The 27,641-nt window shown below is 44.7% G+C and overlaps 1 protein-coding gene across 2 annotated transcripts in view; it reads right to left on the reverse strand.

Moving 5' to 3' along the window:
• The window catches only part of Gorasp2 (golgi reassembly stacking protein 2), a 30,865-nt gene extending 4,224 nt beyond the window's left edge, over positions 1–26,641 (reverse strand). Inside the window, exons 1-7 of one of the 2 annotated variants that reach the window (XM_038336788.1) lie at positions 26,439–26,640; positions 10,882–10,962; positions 9,036–9,239; positions 8,376–8,462; positions 7,373–7,503; positions 3,764–3,896; positions 2,645–2,768 (exon numbers count right to left, since the gene is read on the reverse strand). In XM_038336788.1, the coding sequence (XP_038192716.1) occupies positions 2,645–2,768; positions 3,764–3,896; positions 7,373–7,503; positions 8,376–8,462; positions 9,036–9,239; positions 10,882–10,962; positions 26,439–26,501 (823 nt within the window). In that variant the 5' untranslated portion in view covers positions 26,502–26,640. Of the gene's footprint in view, positions 1–2,644; positions 2,769–3,763; positions 3,897–7,372; positions 7,504–8,375; positions 8,463–9,035; positions 9,240–10,881; positions 10,963–26,438 lie in introns of both variants that reach the window. The other variant, XM_038336789.1, reaches the window with a different exon arrangement.
• Positions 26,642–27,641: the final 1,000 nt, after the last annotated feature.

The following is a 27,641-nucleotide window of genomic DNA, read 5'->3' on the forward strand; positions in this document are numbered from 1 at the left end:
AACATGAGACTGCCAGAGAGCCCTACGCCCTGGGACTCAGTGAAGGCTGGTCTGTGAATGAGGACAATGGCTGACATGTCTAAGCAGACAAAAGGACACTCGGACTTCCTACACAGGCCAACACATCTGTCTGTACCAAAAGTGGCTAGTGGTAATAGTCTCCATGTACAAGGGATCCTTGGAACCTACTACTGGTCTTTACCACCTACTCAAGTGGGAGGCTTTCTGATGTCTTTTTTTTTTTCTTTTTTCTTTCTTTCTTTCTTTTTTTTTTTTTTTTTTTGTTTTTTTCGAGACAGGGTTTCTCTGCAGCTTTTTTAGAGCCTGTCCTGGAACTAGCTCTTGTAGACCAGGCTGGCCTCGAACTCACAGAGATCCGCCTGCCTCTGCCTCCCGAGTGCTGGGATTAAAGGCATGCGCCACCACCGTCCGGCCGCTTTCTGATGTCAAAATAATAATAATACATGTTGAACACCCTTAATTAAAATCCAAAGTCTGAGGTAATTCCAAATATGAAGCTTTTTCAGAGCCATCATGACTTTGCAAGTGGATAATGCCACAGCTGACCTCACGTAAGGGATGGAAATCAAAACCCAGGCACACTAAAACTACAGCACAGAACCATCTTCAAGCTACATGCTCATGTCTGGAACAAATGCATTCGTGTTCAGCTCATCACATTGGCTGGTCCAGGCAGAGGCAGCACTCGAGCTGCCATGCTGGGCGAGTTTCTGTGCTGGAGATCTGTTTAAAGAGGCAACAGGAATGAACTGTGCCTAGAGGATGCGCCAACCATATGCGGCTACCTTATCTACTGTGTATGAAGTGCTTTCGTGGGGAAACTGGAGACATGCAAATGAGGAAGGAGGAGCAGGGAGAAAGAGAAGACAGAAAGTGAAGAAGACCCCCTAGCCACAGCACTGGCAAGAAAGAGTTCTAGGAACCCAGGCTGCATAACTCAAGTGTTGGAAACGGCTCTCTCCTGGACCACACTGTTATTAGAGTGTTAAGTGCTAACATATAATAGCGATGCTGTAACAACTTTATGTTTCTGTCTTAAACCTTGGCTCTAAGAAAATTAAAATAGGGGCTAGAGGGATGGCTCAGTGGTTAGGAGCACCTGGGTTTGGTTCCCAGCATCCATGGAGCTCACAATCGTCCATAACTCTAGTTCTGGGGAATCCGAGCCCCTCGTCTGACTTCCGAGGGCACCAGCAACATGTGTGGTGCACAGACACACATGAAGGCAAAACATTCAACACATTAAAAAAAAAAAAAAAAAAGAAAATGAAAATAGCCTGGATTTGCTTCAAATTCTATTTGCTAATAAAATCTTTCATATTGCATTGCTTTCATTTTAAAAGATAAATCCATTCTTTGTATCAAAAAATAACTGGCTGTACCTAAGCCAGGAATTGTAGTCTAGGGCCATGAATGGGCTTCACTGGGTCTGACAGCTAGGCATGGTGGTGCACGCCTTTAATCCCAGCATTCAGGAGGCAGAGACAGGAAGATCTCTGTGAGTTCAAGGCCAGCCTGGTCTACAGAGGGAGTTGCAGGTCAGCCAAGGCTACACAGAGAACCCTGTCTCGAAAAACAAAACAAAACACCAACCCAAAAACAACAAAAACTACAACACAAATTTCTATGTCCACAGTTACTATGCGGAGTTCTCAGAGGACAAGCAGAAGCTGAACGGAAAACAATCTAATAGGACACTGCTTCTGACGGGGTCAGGGCTAACACTTCAGCCTCAGAAATTCACGTTCTCAATGGTGAAGACTTCTGTGGTGTCTTTTTAAACTGACGCAACGGGGAAAATGCCAGTTCCTCTCCGTCTTCTGTGAGCGAGTATTGCTTCATTCATGGACATCTATGTAGTATCCAAAAGCCAGGTCATTGCAGTGCCAGCTCCGGGGCTCAGTACACAGATGTCAACACAACACTGGCTTAACAGCAGGTGGCGAGGGAAGAGAAAAAACGAGGTGTCGTGTTTTTCCTGTTTTACCTATTTTTCTAAATAGGTAATAATTACTCAGCCACAGAAGGCCAGCTGACCTACTATTACCAAATGATTCAGGAATAACTAGAAGGTCATCTGAGGGACCTAAGAAGTCATGATAGCCAGAAAGAACTCACACATTAGGTGGGAAACAAACCCTTGCCACATGTCTGTTGACAGGAATATCTGACTGCACACCCTACAAACCTCCTGGAGAGCATGGGGACTGGGTACCTAAGGAGCAGATTCTAGATGTAAACCTAGAAAAGCTGTGGGCGACTTGTATGGCACAGGATTCTCCATAAAATTGTTAGAGTCATTAAACCAGAAGACCAGTGTTGGGTAGAACAAGAATAAAGACATGGAGGGACCCAGGTGTATGTCCTGAGGGAGACTGAGCCCTAAGAAAGAAAAAGTATCTCTTCACACCCCATGTCTACCCTGCAGATGTGGAGGTAACGCAGCCCAGGCTCCACCATGCAGAGGCGAGTGGGAGGCGAGTCTGTGTGAGCGCACATCCTGATTCGTGGGGCTGTATGGACAGGCCCTGTCTGCTGATGCAGAGCACTTGGTCCTGCTTCTTAAGCATCTATGAAACTAGCCTGAAAAGAAGAGGCTACTGACGGGTCCAGCTCTACAAACCTGTACTGAGAACACTGCTGACCGCTGGTGGAGATGAGCTAATAGAAAGGCCAGACAGACTCTGCTCAATTCCTGCAGTTCCTGGTGGTGACAAAGATGGGGGACTAACTGAGGACAGCTGGACCTAGTGGAAAAACAAAGGCAGAGGGGATTACTTAGGAATTAGTTGAGAAACCAGCTGGAAATCTTAACCCCATGATTCCTTTCTCCATCTTGAGATGTGTAGCTCCTCAATATATTCGCTCTCCTCTCGCTGATCACACTGCTACCTTCCAGGAATCTAGACTCTATAGAGTCCCCGTATTCTGAGTCAGGTTTAGTTTTCTCTTGGCTCTGCATTCTCACACTGCATTCTGCCCTTTCCCTGGCTGCCACGTGACACTGTCTTCTGATCCTAACCGCTCTAGGCAGTAGGACCCCCCCAATTAGGGGGTGGAAGAGAGAGCAGGAGAATGGGAACACGGAACTACCTGGGCTCTGGCATGGGGAGTTAAGGAAAGGAGGAACTTCTCACTGCTGCCCTTCCTCTGGAACTGGAGAAGGTGAGTTAAGCACTGTGGCAGGGTCGGGAGGGACAGCAACAAGGGCAGCAAGGGCTTGCAGACAACCTGAATCTGGTTCCCCTGCCACACACACGCCGGGAAGCTCACAACTGCATGTAACTCCATCTCCAGGGCTTCCAATATTCTCTTCTGGCCTCTTTGGGCATTCGCACGTATGCATGCACGCACACACGCACACACACACACACACACTTACACACAAACACACACACACACACAAACAATCTTAACCCTGCCTTCACATCTTTTTTTCAGGTGTGTGATTTTTATGTGTTGACAAGAGAGGTGACTATATGGGATGGATTCATAAGCAGTTAAAAGCCCTGTAGGCCACACGATCCCTTACAATTTCATCACCTTCCACTGGCTAACTTGCCCTCTATGCTGATGCTCTAAATCTTCACACCTAGTCCTCTGAAGGCCAGGAGCACATACTCAGCCTCCCTCCGGTTGAACAGGGACCTCAAATTCAGCGTGATGCTTAGTGCCTGTCTCCTCAACTAGCGCCGCCACCCCATGCTTCCCACAGGAACGACCACATAGAAAATGATCTCACCTCCGTAAATCCATCCTTAAGAGGAGTAACGGGTGTACCAGTCACTTGTCCTGGAAGGGAAATTTTCTTTCCTTCTTCAAATGGGCGTGTAGGTATTCGGTGCAAATAACCATAGCCAATGCCACATCCAAGGCTAAAAAACATTTTTCTTATTGTTATAAAATACAAATTGCATTTCCTTGTGGTTTTAAAACATATAAGCTCATACACTTCCTCCCCCTCCTTTGAGTTTTCTTTTCTTCTTTCTTTTCTTTCTTTCTTTCTTTCTTTCTTTTCTTTCTTTCTTTTTTTTTTTTTTTTTTGAGACATGGTGCCAAGTGGTCTGGACTCCTGCTCCTCCTTATTCTGTACACATCTGCATTTCCATTCTGCCATCTTCCCAGAAGTCTCTAGGGTCCACCTATACATAACACCATGTCTACCCAGACACTACTCTTAGTTCCTATTTTTCTCCAAACATTTATTACCATTCAACACATAGTATGTTAACTGTTTACTGTATGTCCTCTCAATAGAATATGAAGGCCTGTAGTGACAGAGCCCTTCCTTTTTACTGCCTTAACAGTCCTGGCATTAGGCAGACACCTAATAATTACCTGCTGCAAAATCACACGCTGCCTGTCCACGGAAGAGCTCTAAACATGTCCACATGATGCCATCATTTGCAGAGTATAGCACAAGCCACATAAGTATATTTGATGCCAATTTCTTCTAACTTTTCTGGCCACTGGCATCAGAGGCATCTTTCTAAAAGAAAGGAGCACTCTGCTGCTTTGCAGTTTGTCTCGTTTCTTCCTCCTCCTCTGGGGGAATTCCTGCTGTCTCTGTGCAATGCTGCTGGGACTATCAAACAACACTCTATTCTGACAATCCAATAGAGCAGGGATGGCCAAAGTCAGCCGATCAACTTCTACCCAGAGCTGAAAATCTTGGAAGTGACAAAAACTGAAAATTGGTTCATTCTTTCATCAGTTGGATGCTGGAAATGCTTTTCTTAGCTGTGTCCTGTGTACTAATCCACATGACCGTATACTTATTATGGTGACAGCTTTCCACACTGCGGAACGTTTACTTACATAGTTGTCCCAGCCCCAGAGCTCAAAGTAAGCCAAATCTAGATCAGTGAATTTAAGTCCTTTGACAGCATAGGTTTCCAATCTATGTTTCCACACGATCTCTTACCTCCCAAAGAAGCTGGCCCTTTCAGAGCCACCACGCATGGAAACCTCTCTCTCCTCTGCTAAGGCATATATGTTATCTCTGGACCCCACTACTACCAAAAGCTGGTGGACCAAGCAACAGCCAGCTTCAGGTCTTCCTTATCCAAATCTGATTTTCACAGGGATGCTTTACATTTCAAAATTACACTTCCATTTTCTGTTACCATCAAAACGACAATTTTTTTCCTCAAATTTAGAGGAAGAAAGATTAAGTCATCTATATTGATCAATGATAGCCTTTTGGGTATAATTACATTTTAAAGCAAATTATTGTTGTTATTGTTGTTTTTTACTTTTGCTGGGGAGTAGTCTTGGATGGGAGCAAAAGGGTCAAGCTATGTAGTCCAGGCTGGTCTTGAACTCACAATCCTGCTATGTCAGCTTTCTGAGCACTGGGGTGGACACTCACAGACTGGCTAACAAGGTGCCTGCTAGTCAAAGTAACTAGGTGACGACAGAGAAAGAGCTGGCAGAAACAGCAAGATACTGCTGCAAACTCAGGAGAGGCTTGAGATGAACAGCAGCTGAGTAACACACAGTTAGCTCCTGAGGAAGGAGGGGAAAGAGGCAGAGATACTCTGTGTACAAATGCAGAACACACTTGAGAAAATGCCCAAAAGGCATGGTCTAGAGAGATGCCCATAAACGGCATTAAAGTACATTAAGAAAAGTCTTCAGAGAAAAGGAACAATAGCCAGATGTTTACAAAAGAAGGGCTGTAAATATGAACACAGTGGTGTACAGTCAATGTCACTAAACAAGAAAGAACATGCAATGTCCTTTGCAACTGGGCTTCACTGTCTACAAACTGACTCCCTTTCCTTCCCTTTGCTCACCAAGTACTCCTGTGGCACTAATCCAACCAGGCTGTTCTTCCACACTGTCATGTTAGTCCTAACTGTCAACCTGACACTATCATCACCGCAGAGAGTCTCAGTGAGGGACTGTCTAGATCAGGCTGGCCTGTGGGCATGTTTGTGGGACTGTCTAGATTGTTAACTGATGTAGAGGACCCAGCCCACTGTGGGCAGCACCATGCCTTGGGTTGGGCCCCGGACCATGTAAGAATAGAGAAAGCTAGCTGAGCATCAAGCACGCACACATTCATCTATTTTCTCTCTGCTACGGAGGTGTGTGACTTCATGTCTCAGGTTCCAGAGTGATGGGCTGTAACCCGCTATGGTCTCCCCGGAAGCTGCTCTCCATCAGGGCAGTTTAAGACAGCGAGAGGAAGAGAGCTAAAACACACGAGCAGAGGGCGCTCCTGTACCGTGAAGTGAACTCTGCCACCCAAATGCACACAGAAGCCTCTTTGCAAATTAGTTTATTTGAGGCAATCTTAAAGTAAACTAAAACACTTTTTTTTTTTTTTTTTTTTTGAAACTGAGTCTTATGTGGTCCAGGATGATTCTGAACTTGGGATCCTTCTGCCTCTACCTCCTGAGTGCTGGGATTAAAGGCATGCGAGCAACACCTAGTGTTATGCAGCGCTCTATGCCAGGGCCCTGTGCTCGCTAGGTAAGTAATCTATCTACCAGCTGAGCTACATCCCGAGCCCCTGCTGTGGATCAATTACGAACGCCCTGAGAAGATCTCATTTCTGGGTGTGTTCAAGCCTGGACCGTGGATAGCGATAATATGATCAAGGGCTGCCGCAGACAGGCTGGATACGGAGGAGATACTCCATCTCACTGCTCTTGAGTTACAACGTACAATTCTGGTGGCAAATTCAGCTCAACACATTTAACTTACCACGTTTAACTCGAGAACCTTAGATAGTGAGATGAAGACACTGTGAGCGTATGGAGCCCATATGGAGTCCTTCCTCGTTCCATGTAGCAAGGAAACCACACAAACTGAGCAGGGGTGAGAACATGTGTAAAGTTTCCAAACCCTGCCTAAGCTTTTCTGTAATTATGACTTATACTCGGGAATTCTCAAATGAGAAAGGAGTTAGTTAGCTCTGAGGTCAGGACGGGAAAACAAGACAAACGGCTACAGCAAGGGTACTATGCTCTCTAGGCGTGGGCTTGAGAAAATGAATTACTAATTCCAATATTCTACAGCAATTCTTTCTTTTAATGAGTTCTAAAAGAAATCAAGATGTTATCTGAAAATAAAAGCATTCTTTTATTCTTAAAGATTTACTTATTATGTATACAGTGTTCTGCTGGCATGTATACCTGAATGCCAGGACAGGGCACCAGATCTCATGACAGATGGTTGTGAGATACCATGAGGTTGCTGGGAATTGAACTTAGGAACTCAGGACTACGGGCAGCCAGTGGTCTTGACCTCTGACCTATCTCCAGCCTCAAAAGCATTCTTTTATAATATGGTAAAATAAAAGCTGCGGGTAAGCAGTCAGTTTCACTGAGGATGACCTTACCTGCCTTCCCCGCCCCACGCCGAGTTCGGTGTAATGATCACTTCTCGACAGTTGTCAGTGTCCGTGTTGTACACGTAGAGCTTCAGGGGCTTCGCTTCGTGCGTCTCAATAAGGCTGAACAGGTCTTCGGACTGCAGTCAAGAGAAAAGACGTGAAGGTATTGTAGCTGGGAACAGTGGGTCTCAAAATTTGGCTCCTATCAGAATCAGCTGAGAAACTTCCTAAAATAAATCAACTTCTGGGCCCTACCTTTGACATGACATCACTATTTAATACCAACTGACCTAACAGAGTCTAATTTAATGTACATGTTAATTCAAGCAAGTCCACTAGATGCCAGGCCTCAGGCCAGTCCTAAAAGCCCTTATCAGTGTTCGTACTACGAACTCTTCAGGTTCTGCAGATTCTGCGTTGCTGTGTTCTGGTTACTCAGGTTTGTGTGAACTTCACTAGTGGAGAGACAAGGAAAAGGGCCTGAGCAACACAGCTGAGCTAAGGGATCTCTGACGGAGGACTTTCATTGGTTAATTAATAAAGAAACTGCCTTGGCCCTTTAAGAGGACAGAAAATTAGGTAGGCGGAGTAAAGAGAACAGAATTGTGGGAGAAAGGAAGCAGAGTTGGGGAGACTCTTCAGGCAGTCACAATAAGCGGTTGCCATGCTTCTCCTCTCCGAGATGGACGCAGGTTAAGATCTCTCCTGGTAAGCGACCACCTCATGGTGCTACACGGATTACTAAATATGGGTTAAAGGAAGATGTGAGAATTAACCAATAAGAGGCTAAAACTAAAGGGCCAGGCAGTGTTTAAATGAATACAGTTTCCATGTAATTATTTTGGGTAAAGCTAGCCGGGTTGCGGGACGCAGCCCGCTGCTCCATCTACAGATCTCTGCAGCACTGCCATAGCTGAGTGACAAGTCGGAGCGGTGAGGTGACACCACGTTCCTTAGTAATGAGTCATGTCACATTTCCTCTCTTCTGTATGAGCAGTGTTCTAATTACCTCATTCATGACAGTATCTGCTCCAATGATGTAATCGCTGTGAGGTCTCAGTCCTGCCAGTGCTGCTGGGGAGTTTGACTCCACTTCCTAGGATGACACAGACACAGCCCAACTCAACACACAGAAAGCGATAATCCTCCAAGTCTTATAGAGACAGCTCTTAATTACAGTGACCAAAGAACCCCCAATATTCCCACATTAGAGATAATGTCAAGTTTAAGAAACTGGAGAATACGTGTATTTTAAATTTCCGACAATGAAAATTATGTAATATTTAATACTTAAAATATTTCTATCACTGTCTGCATTATCGACTCTGGTTTCTTTCTTAGGAGTTAAAAAATAATCATATCTAAAAAGCAATGAATACTAATTTTCAGAAACCAAAACCATAATAATCTCTCTACAATACAATTTAATACAATCCCTAATAATATCCACACAATACAATTTCTAATAATAATATCCACACAATCCAATACAATCCCTAATAATAATACCTACACAACCCAATCTAATCCCGAATAATAACATCTGCATAACTCAATACCATCCCTAATGATAACATCCCTACACTGGGGCAAGCTGGAGATGGCCAGTGTCCTCCAGTTCTCCACACTGTGTTCACACCCACAGGAGTAGCACATGTTCAGTACCTACCAGTACATGCCAAACGTTTTCGTTGGCTCCATCGAAGCTGCAGAAACGGATGCTCACCCCCAGCAAGCCCTGGCCACCCCACAAGTTGCTGGGTGTAACTGAGGTCTCCCGAAGCTCCAGGGTCTTACTACTATAGATGAGCATTTTTACAGGCTTTTCAACGTTGGCTTTCAGTAGATCCTTGAGAGTATCATTGTCTTTATTCTACAAACACACATAAATCAGTCTTTAATGGATAAAAGTAAAGCAAATTATTATTAATTTAAGCATCTCATAAAAGTAATATTGATAATCAGTATAAATATAAGTTCTTCAGGCAGAAGTTTTATTAATTTCAAATGTTTCTCCCAGTAAAAGAATGTCAGGACATGAAGAGCTCCCACTGCGAGGCAAGCTGATTACTTTTCTACCCTGATTATGGAACACCAACTCAAAACTAGAGTGACCCAGCAACTCAGTGACTAAAGACAAAATACGTCACAAGAACTGCATCTCTATCAAAGTTACAATGACTGCTTTTAAAATCTAAAATATGTGCTGGAGAGATGGCGCAGAGGTTAAGAGCACTGGCTGCTCAGAGGATCCAAGCACACCTCTAACCCCAACGCTCTGGAGGCAGAGGCAGGCGAATCTTTGCGTTTGAGGCCAGTCTTGTCTACACAGAGCGAGTTCCAGGATTCCAGAATGGCCAGAGCTACACAGAAAGACCATCTCGTAAAAGCAAAAACAAAACAAGCAAAAAAAAAAAAAAATCTAAAATATAGTCAGGTGGTGGTGGTGGTGGTGGTGTAAACCTTGATCCCAGCACTCAGGAGGAGAAGCAGGAGGGTCTCTGTGAGTTCGAGGCCAGCCTGGTCTACAAAGCAAGTTCTAGGACAGCCAGGACTGCTGCACAGAGAAACCCTAAAATCTAAACTATGTGCTGACTTTGAAGTCTAATCTTAGGCCCTACTTCTAACATATGATTTATTGTTTATCAGGAGCTAAAAGGGAAAGGAGTGAAATAATGCTAATATTCATTATGTAAACAATGTGTCATTGTGTCAGACATTGACAAATTATGAGCAAAAACTTAGTAAGACCATTATAAAAATAAGCCAGCCAAATAGCTACTGTCATGAGAATTCCTTTTGGAAGTTACATAATTTCTTTTGGACTGTATCAACTGAAGACACTTTAGAAAAAGCCATTTTTGGAAAACAACTCTTCTGTTGTTCCAATAAATTTACAAATCATGGGACTGCGACCCAAGGAAGCTGGCAGGGAGGTGACACTGTCCTAGGCCATTTGTCACCGGCCTAGAAAAAAAAACAAATCTGCTTTCCTAAGATGATGTGACACTCTAATGTTTATTAGCATCTTTCCTTTAAAAATTAAACATGCTGGGAACAGGGGCGCACGCCTTTTGTCTCAGCACTCGGGAGGCAGAGGCAAGGGGGTCTCTGAGATCCAGGTCAGCCTGGTCTACACAGTGAGTTCCAGGGCTACATAGTGAAACCTCTCTTGAAAAAATATTATAATTGTGTGCAGAGCTGATTTTTTTTGGGTTCTGTGTGTACGTTTGTTGAGAGAGGAAGAGATAGCGAGAACAAAAGCGAACACTCATGGAGGTCAGAAGAAATTCTGGAGTCAATTTTCTCCTTCTACCTTTGCGCTTGTTTCAGGGACTGAACTCAGGTCCTGAGACGCCTATGGGGAGCATCTTTACCCAATGAGAAACCTCACCAGCCTCTAACATGATTATTTCTAAAAAGTAGCTGACACACACCTAACCCAATTTAGAATAATTCCACTTTGACGAATATCACAAAGTTCTATATACAAAACCATAAAAAGCTGAACTTACTAATCTCGAACCGTTAATAGAAACGATAAAGTCAAAGAAAGGCTCCAGCCCAGCTCTGTGTCCTGGGGAATTTTCCTGTACCTGTAAAAAGAATATCTGAAATGAATACTTGACACTGAAAAACAGAGGTGGGGCAGAATGGGGGCACCTCCCCCAGATCAGCAGATGAGAGACACAGTCCAGCACTTCTTCCTGGCACCTCTCATCTCAACAAAACACAGGGCCAGTGTCAGGGCAGCCTGCTAGCTGCGAAGAGGGTCAGGAAGAGGAAGGGAGGTGCACACAGGCCTCTAATCCCAAGCCTAACAGATTCAGAACTGGGACAGAGAGCTCTAAATGGGAAGATCTCAAGTCGATTAACTACCAAATTTTCTAAATTCATAGTACACTGACAACTAGCAATAGAAATATAACCAATAAAATCTAAAGTGAATACAACTAATTTTGCATCTGCTTTTTCCAAAATGTGCTCCTGTGTAAGTCTGTTGTTGTTTTGGACAGGACGTTACTCTGTTGACCAGGGAGGCCTGCCTGTGCTGGGACTAGAGGTGTGTGCCATCACACCTGGCAGCAAACGGGATTTTTATTAACTCTATCAAAACTACCCTAAAAATGACATTTGCACTAATATTTGCAGGCTGATTTTCTGTAATAGACTATATAGTCCTTTTCTGGGTTTTTGGAAACAGGGTTTTATGGTGTTGTCCAGGCTGGTCTGGAACTGCCAGCAATCTTCCCACCTTAGCTCCTAAGTTCTAGCATTACATGTGTGAGCCACCATACCTAGCTGTAGACCATATGGATCTAAGGGCAATTCTGAGGCTATGCAAATTACAGTTCCTACATATTCATATGCACATAAAGCTGCAGATATTCCCACAGGGACACACGATTCTACTACTTTGAAAATGGAGCCAGGATCATTCCTAGAATATATTTCACTTAAGGCCGGTATCATTCAAAATTGTACTTTACTTCCTGAGTCAATGTTTCTTTTTCTTTTAATATCTGCTGTAGAATATTAAAGATGTGCTGCACTTGTTTATGCTGTGGAACATTTGTTTAATGATGTCAAGATGTGTTGCATTCTTTTACGTTGCATTTGTTTAACTCTGTAAAGCTGTGTTACTTTGCCTGCCTAAGACACCTGAGTGGTCTAAAACAGTTGACCGGCCAACAGCCAGGCAGGTAAAGGATAGGTGGGGCTGGCAGGCAGAGAGAATAAATAAAAGGAGAACTCTGGAAAGATCAAGGAGCAAGAAAAGGAGGAGACAAGGACATTAGAGGCCAGCCACCCAGCTACACAATCAGCAACAGAGTACAAGGAAAGGTATACAGAGCTAGAGATAAAAGCCCAGAGGCAAAAGGTAGCCGGGATAATTTAAGAAAAACTGGTAAGAAAGAAGCCAAACTAAGAGCAAGTCTCCGTGTGATTTATTTGGGAGCTGAGTGGTGGGTCCCCCAAAGAGTAAAGAGCCAAAGATTAAAAACAAAAAACAACAAAAAAAAAAACCAAAAAAACAAAAAATCAAACCAAGAACAAATATCATTAGCCCTAAACAACAAAAATATAGATATTTTTCTTTTGCTTGGTAGGCAGTGTTCCATTATAGAGATGGATCAGTGTTTACTGTATTTAAGTTTATTTCCGCTTTATTCTGTTTCCCTGTAACTTTGGGATTAGGTCTGCGGGAGCGTTAGCGAGACATAAACAGGAAAAGGAGTGGGCTACCTAAGATGTTAGCTTCTTGTTCACAGAAGACAGTGAGGAGGGGTGGAAGGCAGGAGGATCGAGGACCTAAACAGGTCTAACAGGAAAGGGAGGACCCAGAGGCTGCCCGTGTAGTGGACTAGCAGCTTGGGCTCATCTCATCCTGAAGACAGTTGTTTGCAAAAGAGCTCTAACTTGCACTTTCTCCACGGATGAGTCTTCTGCCTTGCTAGATATTCAAATTCTTTGTCCATCTCAGTGGTTCCCCCAGTACAAGTTCTTTTTATAAGTTAAATATTAAAGAAAGTAATTATAAAAGATATTAGTCTTCATAAAGAATCAGTGTCAAAGGGTCTCATTACATAGTTATTTCTCTTAAGAGTTTTGAGGGGCTGGAAGGCACAGTGGTGCACATTAGTCCTGGCCCTGAGGACACAGAGGCAGGCAGAGCTCCTGAGTTTGGGCCTAGCCTCATCTACCGATCATGTTCTAGGCCAGCTGGGGCTAATGACAGTGTGTACCAAAAGCTAAAATACAACTTTATTTTTATTTACATGTACATGTGTGTCTGTGTATGACAAGCACGTGAGCACAGGTGCCCGCAGAAGCCAGAAGCGTCAGATCCCCTGAACTGGAATTATGGGGGTAAGCTGCCAGGTGTGGGGTGAGAACTGAACTCTGTCCTCTCTAAGAACAGACTCTGTGCTCTTCACCACTGAGCCATCGCTAGCCTCAAGGGTGTTAAAGCCAATTAAAAAACCAGAGTATATTCCTCAATTTCCTTATGGCTAGTTTTCTTAAGTGGAGCTTTCCCACTTTATGTATTTTCAAGATGGCTAAAAGTCAAAATGTCAAACACATTTCTCAAATGGCAACTTGAAAAGGCAGCTGGGGACTGCCTGGGGCACGTGGCACATGCTTGTAGTGGGCACTCAGGGGGTGGAGGAAAGACAACTGTCAGGCTGAGGCCCGGATGAGCTACAGAGCAGAGAGATCCTGTCTCAAAAGATCAAACCCAACAAATCAAGTTATAGTTGGGGGAGGGGGAAGTTACATTTACTAGTCATGAACCTCCAGCCACAAGTGGCTATCAATTACATGTGACCTGCCCCAGGTATGAAAAAAAGAGATAAACCACCCCAAGAATGAATTTTTCCTTTTAACTGGGTCCATATGTGATTGGATTATCTAAATATGAATTATTTCAATATAGCTTCTAAATTGCTGCTGATACCACTTTATCTAGAATACAACTAGTTTACAGATCAATTTTAGGCTTCTTCCCTGAAAAGTTGATCTTTTAGTTAAGAAGCGCCAAGGACAGTACTTTTGCAACAGCGTCAGCTCCCAAAGGTGACACCACACGGATTCCTAGCATGCTGACCCCAGCTGCCCTCACAATGTAAAGTTTAAAGTGTGTTTGAGTGGGAAAGCTTCCAGTATCATCAGAAGTAGCCTTTCTGTAACCCAGAAAGGATCCAATAGCTTAGTCTGAATTCTAAAAGAAATAAACAACCCTTTCAATTTTTCCATTTCATTTGCTAAAAACATTGATTCCATCTGTTTTTAATGGACCTTGAAATTAATTTCTTTCTCAAATTTATTATATACCATTAGAGCCCAGCACAAATTAGGGCAAGTAGATATCTTAATTATTGCTAGGACACCAGCAGAGGGAGCTCTGGAAGTCGGTCTCTGGCTAGTACCCCATGAGTCACAGCATGGAAAGCCAGGCCTGCAGGGCTATGAAGGTGGTACTAGCTACTGCCAAGACTTCTCCCCAGCTCACCCCCAGCATCAAGACGATGTCAGTATTTTCTGTTCTGTAAGATCTCGAGTGTTCGTTTATCTTCTGCTTCTTTCAAACCCATCTTAATTAAAACAAAACAAAAACCATATGTGTCTGATTCCACGAACCATTTGACACTTATTACAGGGCCAAATATCATATTATAGTAATTTAAGAGAAATAGATTAAATTTGAAATTTAAGGTTTTAAAACTGTATAATGAAAAGGTTAAAAAAAAAATAGGGCCGACTGAGACAGTTGTTGGTATTTTGTTTGTCTTGAGACAGGATCTCACTGAGTTAGCCTTGGCTGACTGGCCGGGAAAAGACCAGTGCTGGGATTAGAGATGTGTGCTATTATCCCCGGCTAAGACTGACATAGTTTTAAGCCGTGAATTTGTCAGTGACTGTGTATGTGTGTTAGTAAAGTCTGTTTATTGCTCTGGGACTCCATCCTCTTCTCTGCAAGTAAAGGACAGTGTCGTCTACTCATAAAGACGCCGCAAAGCTGCACCGAGCGAAAGCTGGTGACACTCTCCAAGCTCTACCATGACAGAAGCCACCCAGACAGGAAGCTTGTCCCCGACCAGCAGTTACCTGATGACTCTTTGTAACCCACTACTACCTGGATACCAGTTACTCTTTCAGCTACTCTGTAAACAAATAGTGGACTAATAAAGAGCTAGCTGGGGAAACTCATTTAATAAGGCTGCCTCTCAAAGATTAAGTGCAGATGGATGGCAGATCAAAGGTCAAAAGAAAAACAAAGCTCACAGAGAATGGCAAAGGAGAGTATCTGAGACCTTCCAGAGTGCAAAGACTTCTGAAATGTATACAAGAAGCAGTATTCAACAATATAAAAACTGACAAACTGTACACCTAGAAGCACCTGCTCTTCAGAAGAGGTGACTTGAGAGAAGCTAAGGCAGATACCCGAAAGGGTCTGGATCCGGAACAAACCCCGACCAATCTTAACAAAAGGACGAGAAAGGCTGGGAAACAGCTCAGCTGGTGAAACGCATGCCACATCAGCATGACATCCGAGTACTACCCCAGCCTACCTAAAACCCAGGGGTGCAGTGCGGGCTTGTAAAACCAGCGCTGGAGAAGTGGAGACGGGTAGACAGGGCTCTAAGCGGTCAGCCAAGGTAGACCTCTGGTTTCCACACACATGCACACACGCTGTCACACACAAACCTAACAAAGCCAGATAAGAAGGCACCTCATCCATTAGAACAGCTACAATTAAGAAAAGACAGGAACAAACGCTGGCAAGGAGGTATAGAAGCAGTTACACACTGCTGATGAGAATGAAATGAGACTGCATAAGTCTGTCAAATCCACAGTGTTAAACACAGGACATGACGAGCAATTCCATTTCTAAATATACAATGTTAGAAATGAGAATATATATCCAGGCAAAAACCCGAATAAAGCCGGGTGATGATGACACACACTTTTAATCCCAGCACTCAGGAGGCAGAGGCAGGAGGATCTCAGTGAGTTCAAGGCCAGCCTCGTCTACAGAGTGAGTTCCAGGACAGCCAGAGTAATACAGAGAAATCCTGTCTTGAAAAATAATAAATAAATAAAATAAAAACCTTAAATAAAAATTTCGTAATAGTATTATCCAAAATCTTTAAAAAGTGGAAGCACCCCAAGCATCTCTCAACTAATGAATGCATAAACAAAATACGGTATGACCACAAAAAGAATGAAGTATGCTTCCAGTAAGGCATACTATGACATGGATGAGCTTTGGAAGCATTATGCGAACTCAGGCCAATTCAAAGGAGCAGGCAGGGGCTGGAGAGATGGCTCAGCAGTTCAGAGCAGTTGCTGCTCTTCCAGAGGACCGGGGTTCAATTCCCAGCACCCACATGACAGCTCACAACTGTCTGCAACTCCAGTTCCAGGGGACCTGACACCAATACATGTTATAAAATGAAATATATTCTTTAAAAGGAGCAGGTATGGATGGCATCATTCCAGCTATGAAATCTGAGAAGAGGAACCCACAAAGACAGAAAGGAGGTTGGTAGTTACTTACTCAGGGTTGTGAGCAGAGGAATAGGAAGTCTTTACTAATGGATATGGGTTTCTTTCCGGAGTCATAAATGATCTCTGGAAACAGAAGGTAAGGATGACTGCATTCTGGATATGCTAAAAACCAGCAAAACATATACTGTAAAACACCGAATTCTTTGGTATGAAAATTGTATCTCAATAAAGATGCTTTTGAAAAGGCACAAGAGACTAAGTATGAAAATGACAACCTCAGTGATCACCAAGGAAATGCACACAAAGAACACGATGCAGCATCCTTGCACACCTCTCAGAACGCCCTACACAAAGATGGGGCCCACCAAGTGACTGACTGTGCACATGTGGAAAGCTCAACCACTGCTCGAGGGGCTCTCAAGAGCAATTTGGCAGTGTCTATTAATATTGAAAACACACAGACCTTTTGATCCAATATTCCATTCTTAAAGTGTGTTCCCGCAGAAAAAGACATGCAAGTGCTCCCCAAAAGGCAGAGGATAATGTCCACAGCAGTGCTATCTGTAATAGTTCCAAACTGAAGGTTACACAAATGCCTATCAACGGCAGGTTGGCAGGTTAAGAAAATCTGGCATATTTTTAACAGTACTAAGTATAACAAAACAAAGACTGGATAAAAGCAGTATATGAGGCAAAGAAGAAACAAGTAAATACTACACAAAGTTCAAGAAGAGGCCAACTAGGGTGGTCATCATAGTGCAGGCGGCTGACTTGGAGGTCTTCAGCTGTTCGGTGGCTGGTGGGGAAGCCGGGAAACCTGAGTGTCTGCTGCTCGGATCATCCAAGTATCTGAGCATGGCAGAAGGGGACACCTTGGTCTCAGTGGATTATGAAAATTTTGGGAAAGTTCAGGGGTGTTTTTCGGCAAGTACACTCAGAAGTAAGTGGTAAGGAGCATCTAGACACTTCTGAAGGAGAAAACCCTGTGTACCCTGTTGTACTGTCACCAAGCCACATCATGTTTATAGGGAGTCACCATCAAGAGGGACTGATCACACTGACGCTAAGAGCAAAAGCCAGGCTGGTGAGCCAGATCAGAACGTCGACCAGGGCACAGGGCAAGGACAACAGATGAAACTTCCATCTCCACGATGCACGCCATGCAAGGATGGCTGGAGACGAAAGTCCTAAATCACACCACTGACAGAGCAAATGTCAACAGTGAAGAAAGCCATCTTAAAATTGGATTAAATTGGATTAAAATTCAGATTTCCAAATTGTAAAATAATGACCTGAATTTTAATTTTTTCAAAATAATTTCACTCTTTTATTAATATAGAACTATTCTGTCCTTAGAATTTGTAAGTTATTTTAGCTATGTATTTGAAAGTTGCTGTGTATTACATGCATGATGAAATACAACTGTACAATTCTAACCAACAAAAGCACATTAGACTCTTAAAAAAAAGAACAGGCTAACTAACTGCCATTGCCACAAATCAGTGTGGTACAGAATTCACCCCAGGGAGGGATAGGAGTGAGTGAGATGTGACGGGGAGGGAATGCTGCTCAAGAGTTGTTTGTAAAAATTCACAAGCTAGCGACCCTTACATGGACTCTTTTAATGTAACGCCCTAAGGTGCTCTCCCTCTATCTGGAAAGAAGAAATGAAATTACTATAATCTAAGAACATGTTCACACCCCACCCTCATGGAAAATGTGAGAACCTTCAATTAGGTTAAAAAAAAAAAAGGACTCTGAGCAGTCAATGTAAAGGCTACAAAACAAACAACAAAACTTGCTCTGAAGTTCATTCTTCACAAGAACACAACGGCCGTGCTTAGAGTTACACTATTTCACACGTCTGCTCCCGAGCAGCAATGGAGCAACAAGCAAAGTGACAGCGAGGAAAGCTACTGCGCCAGTCACCCAGCACAGCTGCACCTTAGTCCTGATGGCGGTTCTCTGAATGGGTGCCCTCACGGTAGCCGCCAGCAACATCTTCCACAAAGCATTTGGCTGCTGAACTAAGAGCTGCGATTTAAATTTATTTAACTTATTTAAAATAGCCTCAGGGGGCTAGAGGCTATTCTACCTGACAGCCCAAGTCTACATGGCAATTACAAGAGTCCACTTCAACAAAGCACGTATGTTAGGTGGTCACGAAGGTTGGCTCATTGAGAGTGTTTGCCTTGCATCTACCACAAACACAACAGGAGAGGCAGCATTGCGCTTAGCACTACTTGTGATGCTAGGGGAATGTAACCCATTTTAAACACAGGAGTTACAATCAGCTGCTGTGAACTGCTTCAGACACAGAGGCTGGTCCCAACCATCTGAGTTCTGTAAATGCAGGACATAGAGACACCGTCCAGTAGTTGCCAGGATGGAGTGTTCTAGAGATTGTAAATGAGCCACTTCTATCACCTGAGAATCAGTGTGAATGGTGGTCCTTGCCTGTGTGCTCGCGATGAGCAGTGCAGAAAGCTAATCCCATTGTAATGAATTTATCAGGGAGTAAAGCATTCATCAGGTCAGACCACAAGACCTGCTGACCTCTGGGGATCCAGCACAGCCCGAGGTGTCCTCTACTGATATCCTTGGTGACAATTAGGATCAAGCAGCACAGCACCCACCTCCTCCTCCTCTCTTCTTCAGGATTAAGAACTCAACTTCACGTGTCTCTCGGCATCATCCCTTCTCCCCCTTAGCTCTCCAATTGGGGAAGGGAGACTAGGAGGAATCTCATAGTAACAAGTCTGGGTGCAGCGGGTGTTGGGCAGTCTTCACACATGACTTCGATGCTTTGCAGCTGGTACATACACACTGGTTACCACAGAGCAACAGGACAGGGGGCCACAAGGGGACTTTCTGGATACAGCAGGCGAAGTGGGGGCACAACTGTCTTTTTATTATTGTATCACCTTCCTGGTTTACATTTTAAACTTTATTATTTCAAAAAAGGTTGTAAATAAGAAAAAAATCATAGATAGGAATTAATCAGAACCAAGGACTACACAACTAAATGAACAGTTGGGGTGGCCGTTCAGAACAGAAGCTGCGGAGCTGAGCACTGGACTGTACAGTTCTACTATCAAATATATAGGCATTTTTAATTTTATTATTTTGTATATGGCTGTTTTGTCTGGTGCTTGCAGAAGCCTGAAGATGACACTGGGTCTCCCAGTTGCCATTACTGACTTTTGTGAGCTGTTTGTGGGTTCTGTGTCTTCTGGGTGAGCAGTCAATGTTTGTCATCTCTGAGGCATATCTTCAGCCCCTTGAATATATTTTTATGCACTTATCCACCACCAAAAATAAAAACTCCACGACAGGAAGAACTAGAAGAAACAACTGGATTTGTATCCTCTTCCATGACTCGTGCGCTCACCCACACCCAGTCCTTCCTCATCTCCTGTTCAGCTCTTCTGTTCTCTCTCCTACACGCACTGTGCCCTCACGTGCATTTGCCTACACACAGACATGTATTACTGGCTAGGTTCTGCATGAGGGAGAACATGAAGTTTCTTTTCTTTCTGAGACTGTGTGACCTCACTTAATATTACACATTCTAAGATCATCCACTTTGCTGTGAATTTTATGACTTCATTTTTAAAAGCTGAATAGTATTGTTTTACATACATATACCAAATTTCCAGTATCCATTCATTTGTTGATAAACAAGTAGGCCAATTCCAGTTCTTTGCTATAGGGAATAAAGCAACAATAAATATGGAGAGGCAAACACCTCTAAGATACAGTTTGGTGCTCTTTGGGTATTTGCCCAGGAGTGAAATAGCTGGGTACATATGGTCATTCCAATTTTAACTTTTTGAGACATCTCCAAACTGATTTTCACAATGACTGTATAAATTTGCACCCCAACAGTGAATAAGGGTTCATTTCTCTACACACCCCTTCAACACTTGTTGTCAGATATATTAATGATAGCTATTCTGACTGGTGTAAGGTAGTATTTCAGAGTAGTTTTGATTTGCATTTCTCTGATGCTTAGCGATATTGAAATACATTGTGTGTGTGTGTGTGTGTGTGTGTGCGCGCGCGCCCGCATGTGTGACTGAGGTCAGAGGGCAACTTGGGTCTTTCCTGTGGCACTTTCTGCCTTTCTTTTTGAGACAGGATCTTTCATTGACCCAGAACTCATCAAGCAGGGTTACACTGGCTGTCCAGTCAGTCTCGGGGATCCGCCTGCCTCAGCCTCTCCAGTGTTTGGATTACAAGTGTGCCACCACACCTAGCTTTTTTCTATGCGAGTGGTGAGGGGTAAACTCAGGTCCTCGTGCTTCACAACCACTTTGCTGAGCTATCTTCCCAGTGCAATCGTACCAGATTCTTTTCCACAAAGTCTCTTTGAATGACTGTACCATCAGTGCCACGTGGCTCTCAATTTGAGCCCAGCATCCTTACTTTTGTCCTGACTTAAGAGCAGCAGAGATGCTAAACAAGACCAGAAACACCTGTATGTGGTGTGCCCACCTATCAATCCAGTTCTCAGGAGGCTGATGCAGGGAGATTACCACAAGTAATAGACAGAGTGAATCCAAGATGTGCTAAAAAGTAAGGCCCTGACTCAAAAATCAAAACTAAAAATAAATCCCAAGCATGTGACCCCTGGAGGACTCACTTCAACTGCACACACAAACCCTTATGCTACATGTGTGTGCTTACATGGCCACAGCAATGGAAGATTTGCAAATGTGACATAATAAAAACAAAGTCTAAATGCTCCATGGTGATAGGAGACATAACACGGAGTAATGATTCTGCAACAGGCTACGAGATGTTAGGTCTCACTTGCCAACAATTTTCCTCTCAAGTTTTTCCAGATAACTCAAAGGGCATGTTCTGACACTGGCCCTGTGATGTCACGCATAACATGTGAAGCAATTTTAATTGAATGATTTATTAAGCTGCAGAAGTATGTTTGTAGTCCCAACTACTCAGAAGTCTGAGACTTTAGCTCACAAGTTCCAACACAAACAGACCCCATCTCAAAATAACCCCCTCCCCCGTTTCTGGTGACCAAAAAGAATTGGCATAAAATGGCAAAAAGACCTCCCATTACATGTATCAGCTTTCTAGAAAAGATCTAGGATTGGGAAGCAAAACTATCCAAATCTAGCTCAAATACAGATTTACATGTTTTTCTTGGGAAAGGAAAGCTTGCTGTGTGATTGGGCAAATCAGATCAACCTCTCTGTGCTTTCTCTAGCTGTGAAGAGAGGCAGCCAACCAGACAGTCCGTGAGGCAAGAAGAACACCAAATGCAGATCGCCGTGAGCACAGGGTTCTTAGGAACTTTAATGACTGTATCCAGTCACAATGGGGCAGAGCAATAAGGAAGGCAAGGGTGCTCACGTGAGTCTCAACAGTTTCCTCAAAAACAAAAATTCCTTAAAAGGACAAGTACCATATATGTGTGCACTTTAGGGACAGAATTAAAGGGTCGGATTTGAGTCAAGATTGTATCTTAATTTCTATATTTATTTTTAGTGTGTGTGTGTGTGTATGAGTGTGCAGGACTGCACACACTGTGGAGACTAGAGGACAACTCTCAGGAGTCATTTCCCTCCTGATGTTCTGTGGGACCCAGGGACCAAGCTCAGGTTGACAGGCCTAACCTATAGCTCTATCCTACTGTTTGAAACTGTAGAAACAACCCGTCTTGTGTGCGTGTGGCACCGTGGCATTCGGATGGGCGTCCCAGGACAACTTGTAGGAGGCAGTCCTCTGCTGCCATCACGTGTGTCACAGGCACCAGGCTCGCGCCATCTCAGCAGCCCCAGACCCACTGGCTGAGGGAAGCTGAAATGTTATTTTGAAAGGCTTTGAGACAAGTTTTGAAATCTTCCATCATCATCTTCTGGGCTGGGGATGGAAAGTAGATAAAAGTGCTGGCTGTGCAGAGCAGGAGTTCAGATCCCCAGCGCCCCAGTTAAAAAGCTGGGTATGGTCTGCAACTGCAGTGTGGAGGGGCAGGAAGCCGAAGAGCCCGTGGGCTCGCTGGGCAGGTAGTCCAGCCAATCAGTGAGGCCTGGGCTCAGAAAATAAGGGAGAGAGTAATGAGGACTTCACCCTCTGGTCTGCACAGGCACACGGATGGGGACACACACTCACTATGATCTTGTTATGTAACCCCAAACTGGCCTTGACCCGAGCCCCTTACCTTATCCTCTCAAGTGTTGGGCTTAGAGGTGTACACTATTGTGTCTGGCCTGGAACTCAACTTGCTCTGTGGACCAGGCTGAGTCAACCTCAGAGATCTGCCTGCCCCTGCCCCCAGAGTGCTGGGAATCAAGGCGTGTACTACAAGAAATCTGTGAATCCCGTTATGTTTTATGTGCTTGAGCATGTGGGTCTGCGGGCACACAGTGCACACGTGGTTTGAGGACAGTTTTCAGGAGTCAGTTCTCCTTTTCTACCATCTGGGTCCTAGGACTTGAACTCAGGTTTGTCAAGTTGGGAGGCAAGAGCTTTTACTCTCTTAACCATATTGCCAACCCCAAGAATCTGCTTTTATTTTTAAGGATTAATCTTATCTTTAGTGGTGTATGTGGGGTGGGAGGGAGTGGTACACGCATGCGCCCGTACAGGTCAGAGGTATCACTCCTACAGTTCACGCAATAGGCTGCTGTGTGGCACCCAATCTGGGCACTGGGAACCAGACTCGGATCTCCTGCAAGAGGAGCACGTGATCTTAACCACTGAGCCATCCTTCAGCCCAGGTATCCACTTTTAAAATAGGAAAATATCCAGGGCATTGGAAAGCTTTTCCTGCAAAGCACAGCTTTCTATGAATGCTTAAGCTTCACTTCATTTACAAGAAATAAAGCTGCTGGATATTCAGGCTGGAAGGCTAACACACCCATGTGCTTGTTCTTGTTTTCTCAACAGGGTCTCATTCCGTAACTAAGCTTGGCCTAGAACTCGCTATACACTCAAGCTTGGTCTTGAACACTTGGCAATCCTGCTTTCCCTCACAAGCGCTGGATTATGGGCGTGACTGACCACGCCCTGCTCTAATCCATATTTGGCCCACACTCTACTTGATTAAGCAGTGTCATTCAAAGCCTTTGTGACACAAGGATAGGGGCTGAGTAAAGCACAGGAAAATAAACGACAAAGACGAACATGCTAGCAGTAGTTACCTTTAGACACTGCAGTCACAGGGAACTGGTTATCCTGAAACTTGCTTAAACGTTCTCTAAAGAACAGACAATCAGAAAGCACAGCAACTAAGCAAAATGAAGATCAGTATTTGCAGAACATTAAAATTCCGTAATTTTGGAAGTGTATATTTTAAGTCAAACAAAAAGACTGTAAGGTCTCCATCCAGCAACTCCTTTTAAGAGTTTAAGACTGGCAAACTCCATGCTCAACGCCAGGAGGTGCTAGTTATCCACACCCCTCTGAAGCTCAATTCAGTGAGGCTCACTGCCCAGTTAAGTAACTTTACAGTGAGTGTTATCATATGCTTCCAATGGTTACACAAAACCTGAGAAAACTGATCAAGTTCGCAAACAGATGCTTTTATATACATTTAACACATTGAATGGTCACATGAGAAACTCTCAGGAATGGGTAGTCACCTCTGGGATGACGAGTTGAATATATCATGGGATCATAACCGCACTGAACCATGCAGGAAGACAGCAGAAATTCACAATTACCTAAGAAGAAAAGTCTTCTGCTTAGAAAAATTGCCGGATCTTTCAGATTGTCCTCTGTAGATCTGTACGGCAGAACTGAACAGTAAGTACTGAAAATAATCTCTTAGCGGGAAGTTTACTTTATCAATAGGCGGACGCCTAAAATAGTAGGACGGCAGCAGATACAGGCATCGGAATACGAAGCATTGTTTTCATCGCCAGGGAGTTGGTTATCAAAGAATATGAAATTAGATCAGTTTAGAACTCATCAAACATGGGTTATCTCAAGAGTTCCCTGTGGCAGACACAGTGGTCCCCAAGCTCCGTCCTCTAGAGGAACGCACCACTATGCGTTTAAGCAGTAACAGATGGAAGGAAGAAAATACTCTTGTTCCTCTGAAAACACAGGTAAGGAAATGAGTGCCAGAATTAGGGGAAGAGAGGGTTGAGAATGCAGAAACATTCGCTTCATGACACAGTCACTAAGCTTCCCTCTGATTAAAGCTCTCTACAGAATTAGCTTCTATTTTACAGCACTTGTGCTCCAGATGCGGATGGTATCTGAGGCTGCCCCTCAAACTTCTAAAACCCAAGGGGGAGAGTAATAGCACACCTGTACCCTGACTGTACATAAAAACCCTCTGGCATGCACCTATAAAGAAAATATACTTCCAGCTGGCGGAGGCGTAGGCCTTTAATCCCAGCATTCGGGAGGCAGAGTCAGGCAGATCTCTAAATTCAAGGCCAGCCTGGTCTACAGAGCAAGTTCCAAGGGTACATATATAGAGAAATTCTGTCTTAGCAACAACAAAAAAAAACCCAACCAACCAACCAACCAAACCCCCAAAACAAACAACAAAAAAACAAAGAAACCAACAATAAGAAAGGAAGTCTTTTGGGGCTGGAGATATGGCTTAAGTTAAGAACAGTTAAGCTAAGCTCTTCCAAAGGACCTATGTACAATTCCCAGAGCCTACATGGTGGGTTCACAACTGTCTGTAACTCCAGTTGCAGAGGATCCAACATCCTCACACAGACACATATGCAGACAAAACACCAAGGCATATAAAATAAATAATTTATAAGAAAATGTATTTCAACTGTCTTGCATAGCAATGAAGTCATTAAACTGTAGTTCTGTTGATGTGAAGATTTGTCTTTGAAGACCCTAAAGACCTTTCCCCCCCTACTCATTAACACTAATGTGTCTTACTGGGTTTTCCCAAGTGTTTATTATTATAAAAATACCGCAGATCCCCAAGGGTTCATGGTCACAGTCAGCCACTCTGAGCATTAGCTAGTAACAGCAGACAAATCAAAATCAGAGTAGATTTTTTTTAAAAAAAAAGCACCGCCATTAATTTTCCTTCAAATCTGGGATGGGACAGTTCTCTATTTTCCCTATCACTTCGGCAGTTAGAAGTCCGATTAGCTGAAGGGAAGAGGAAAGTAATATGGCTTATGTACAAACACCCTGGCAAACTGCTAAGAGCTGGACTTCGAGAGGCTCTACGAGCGGAATGGAGAGGGTATACACGGCAATCCCAACAATCAGAACCCATCGCAGCCCCAGCATTCAGGTAACTTTAGAATGTTAGCTCACTCAGAACATGGGTCCCAGGGCAGAAAAGGAAGGTAGCAAGCACACTCTCAGGGAGGAATGTCCTGTTGAGAAGCTAACATCTTTTGACACTATATTGTCCCTACAAGGCGCTGCAGACGGAGGCCACTCTGTTCGCGTTACCACTCACACAGGTGACGCCGCATTCCTGGTTCCACGAGGAAAAGACATTCACAGGAGGATGTATGTGTCTTTGCACCCTGGTGTCTGGCGCTGCATGCCCCTACCAACCCTGACTATTTTGAGAACATTCCTCCCCATTACTTTTTACTACACAGACCTAAACCTTTATCTCCCTTATTATTTCATCTAAGCAAGAAGAACGGAAGTCCCTCTCCTCCAGGAAATGTAGAAGAGATCTGGAAGGGTCAGGAGCGACCCGGAACGGAAAAGTCCTATCAAAAAATCAAGTAAATTCAAGTCCGTCAAATCTGGTTGGAGGCCATTCGTTCGTCTTGTCCTGCCCAGGTGGCCTTTCCACGCATCCAGGGGACGCCGAGGTGAATCGACACCTGGGCTGGCATCCCCGGAGGCTCGGTCACTCTCCCTGGGAACCCAGGTACCGGCTCCGGCCCCTTCTGAAGGCGGTGTCCCCTGCCCTTCCCAACTCGGAAGCTCAGATCAGGACGCGGCGAGGCCGTGCGGAGGGCCGGGGACAGGTTGGCGGGTCCCCGGCCGCGTCGCCCGCAGCCGCGCCCAGGACGCTCGGCGGACTCGGGCCTGGCCGCCCCGGCGTCCCCAGGGCCTCCGCCCCCGCAGCCCTTACCCGCAAGACATGGTAGCCTTCCGTGCCGCCGCCTGGGATCTCGACGCTCTGCGAGGAGCCCATGGCGGCGGGCGATCCGTACGGCCCGGCCGGCTCAGCGCTGCTCGCTCTCGCGCACCGCCCGCTCCGCGACTCCGCGTAGCACTTGGGACGTGGCACTCGCAGCCGCCCGAGCCGGGCCGCACAGCCCGCCGGGAGATGGTCTCCGGGCAGCCGGAGCCGCTGCGACGCCGCAGACAGCGCCCCCTTCCGGGAGCCGGCGGGGACGGCCCGAGAGCGGGCGGCCGGGCGGCCAAGGGGAGGAGGACCCTGGCGCGGCGCGCGAGAAAGCGGAACTACGGCTCCGAGCGCGACGCCTGGCTACGGGGCTCCGGAGTGGACAAGACTCATCTAGGCGCGAGTCTACCGTCCCGGAAGAAAAGGGCCTTGGTTGCAGCGCCTCCTGGTGGTCAGAGTCAGAAAAGCACGCTGGGCACTTGGTTTGTTTTAGGTCTTGTTTAATAAGATTGTATACCTAAGAGTTCGCAGTGGCTTTCTGGGGTTGGAATATCAGGTCCTTTCAATTCACTTTTATGAAGAGCAATGTTCCCCGAAATGACAGCTGTCCCAAATTTTGCTGTTGTTCTTCTCCTCTTCCTGACAGAACATAGTCCAGAGCGGGAAGCAAGGTTGCATTTCCTTGGCATTTTGCCTCTTGCCTTTTGATATCTCACTACACCGCGGATAAGCAGCTAACCTTGATTCACACATTTCTCACATTTATTCCTTTCGCCCCTTTCACAGCTCTTCCAGACCCTGCTCCTCCCACCCGCAGATACAGTAGTCAGTCAGTTCGATTCTGGGTAAGGGTGCGCCATCCAGGTGCCAACTCTCTTTGGTATTTGGCAATGTGAACTGCTATTAAGGGTGACGTGTTCTAGTCCCAAATGTTTTTAAATAGTTACCTACACACGCCTTCAGTTAGCTCGTTAGTTAGTTTGAAGGCTAGAGGAACAGAGGAACGGCATCTCGAGAAACCAGGGAAGTACAGTCCATGGACCTTGCTTGCACACGACTGGCCAGCTCTCCATATGGAATCAGAATCGTATAAAAAGAACGCTGCCTTGAAAGAGATACCATAGGCATAATTAGAAAATACAAGGAAGAGCTTGAGTGGGGATCTTGTTACCGTTTGGATCTGGAATGTCACCCCAAAGGCTGAAG

Source organism: Arvicola amphibius, chromosome 7 (genome assembly GCF_903992535.2).
Source record: "Arvicola amphibius chromosome 7, mArvAmp1.2, whole genome shotgun sequence".
In the NCBI taxonomy this organism is placed as follows: domain Eukaryota; kingdom Metazoa; phylum Chordata; class Mammalia; order Rodentia; family Cricetidae; genus Arvicola; species Arvicola amphibius.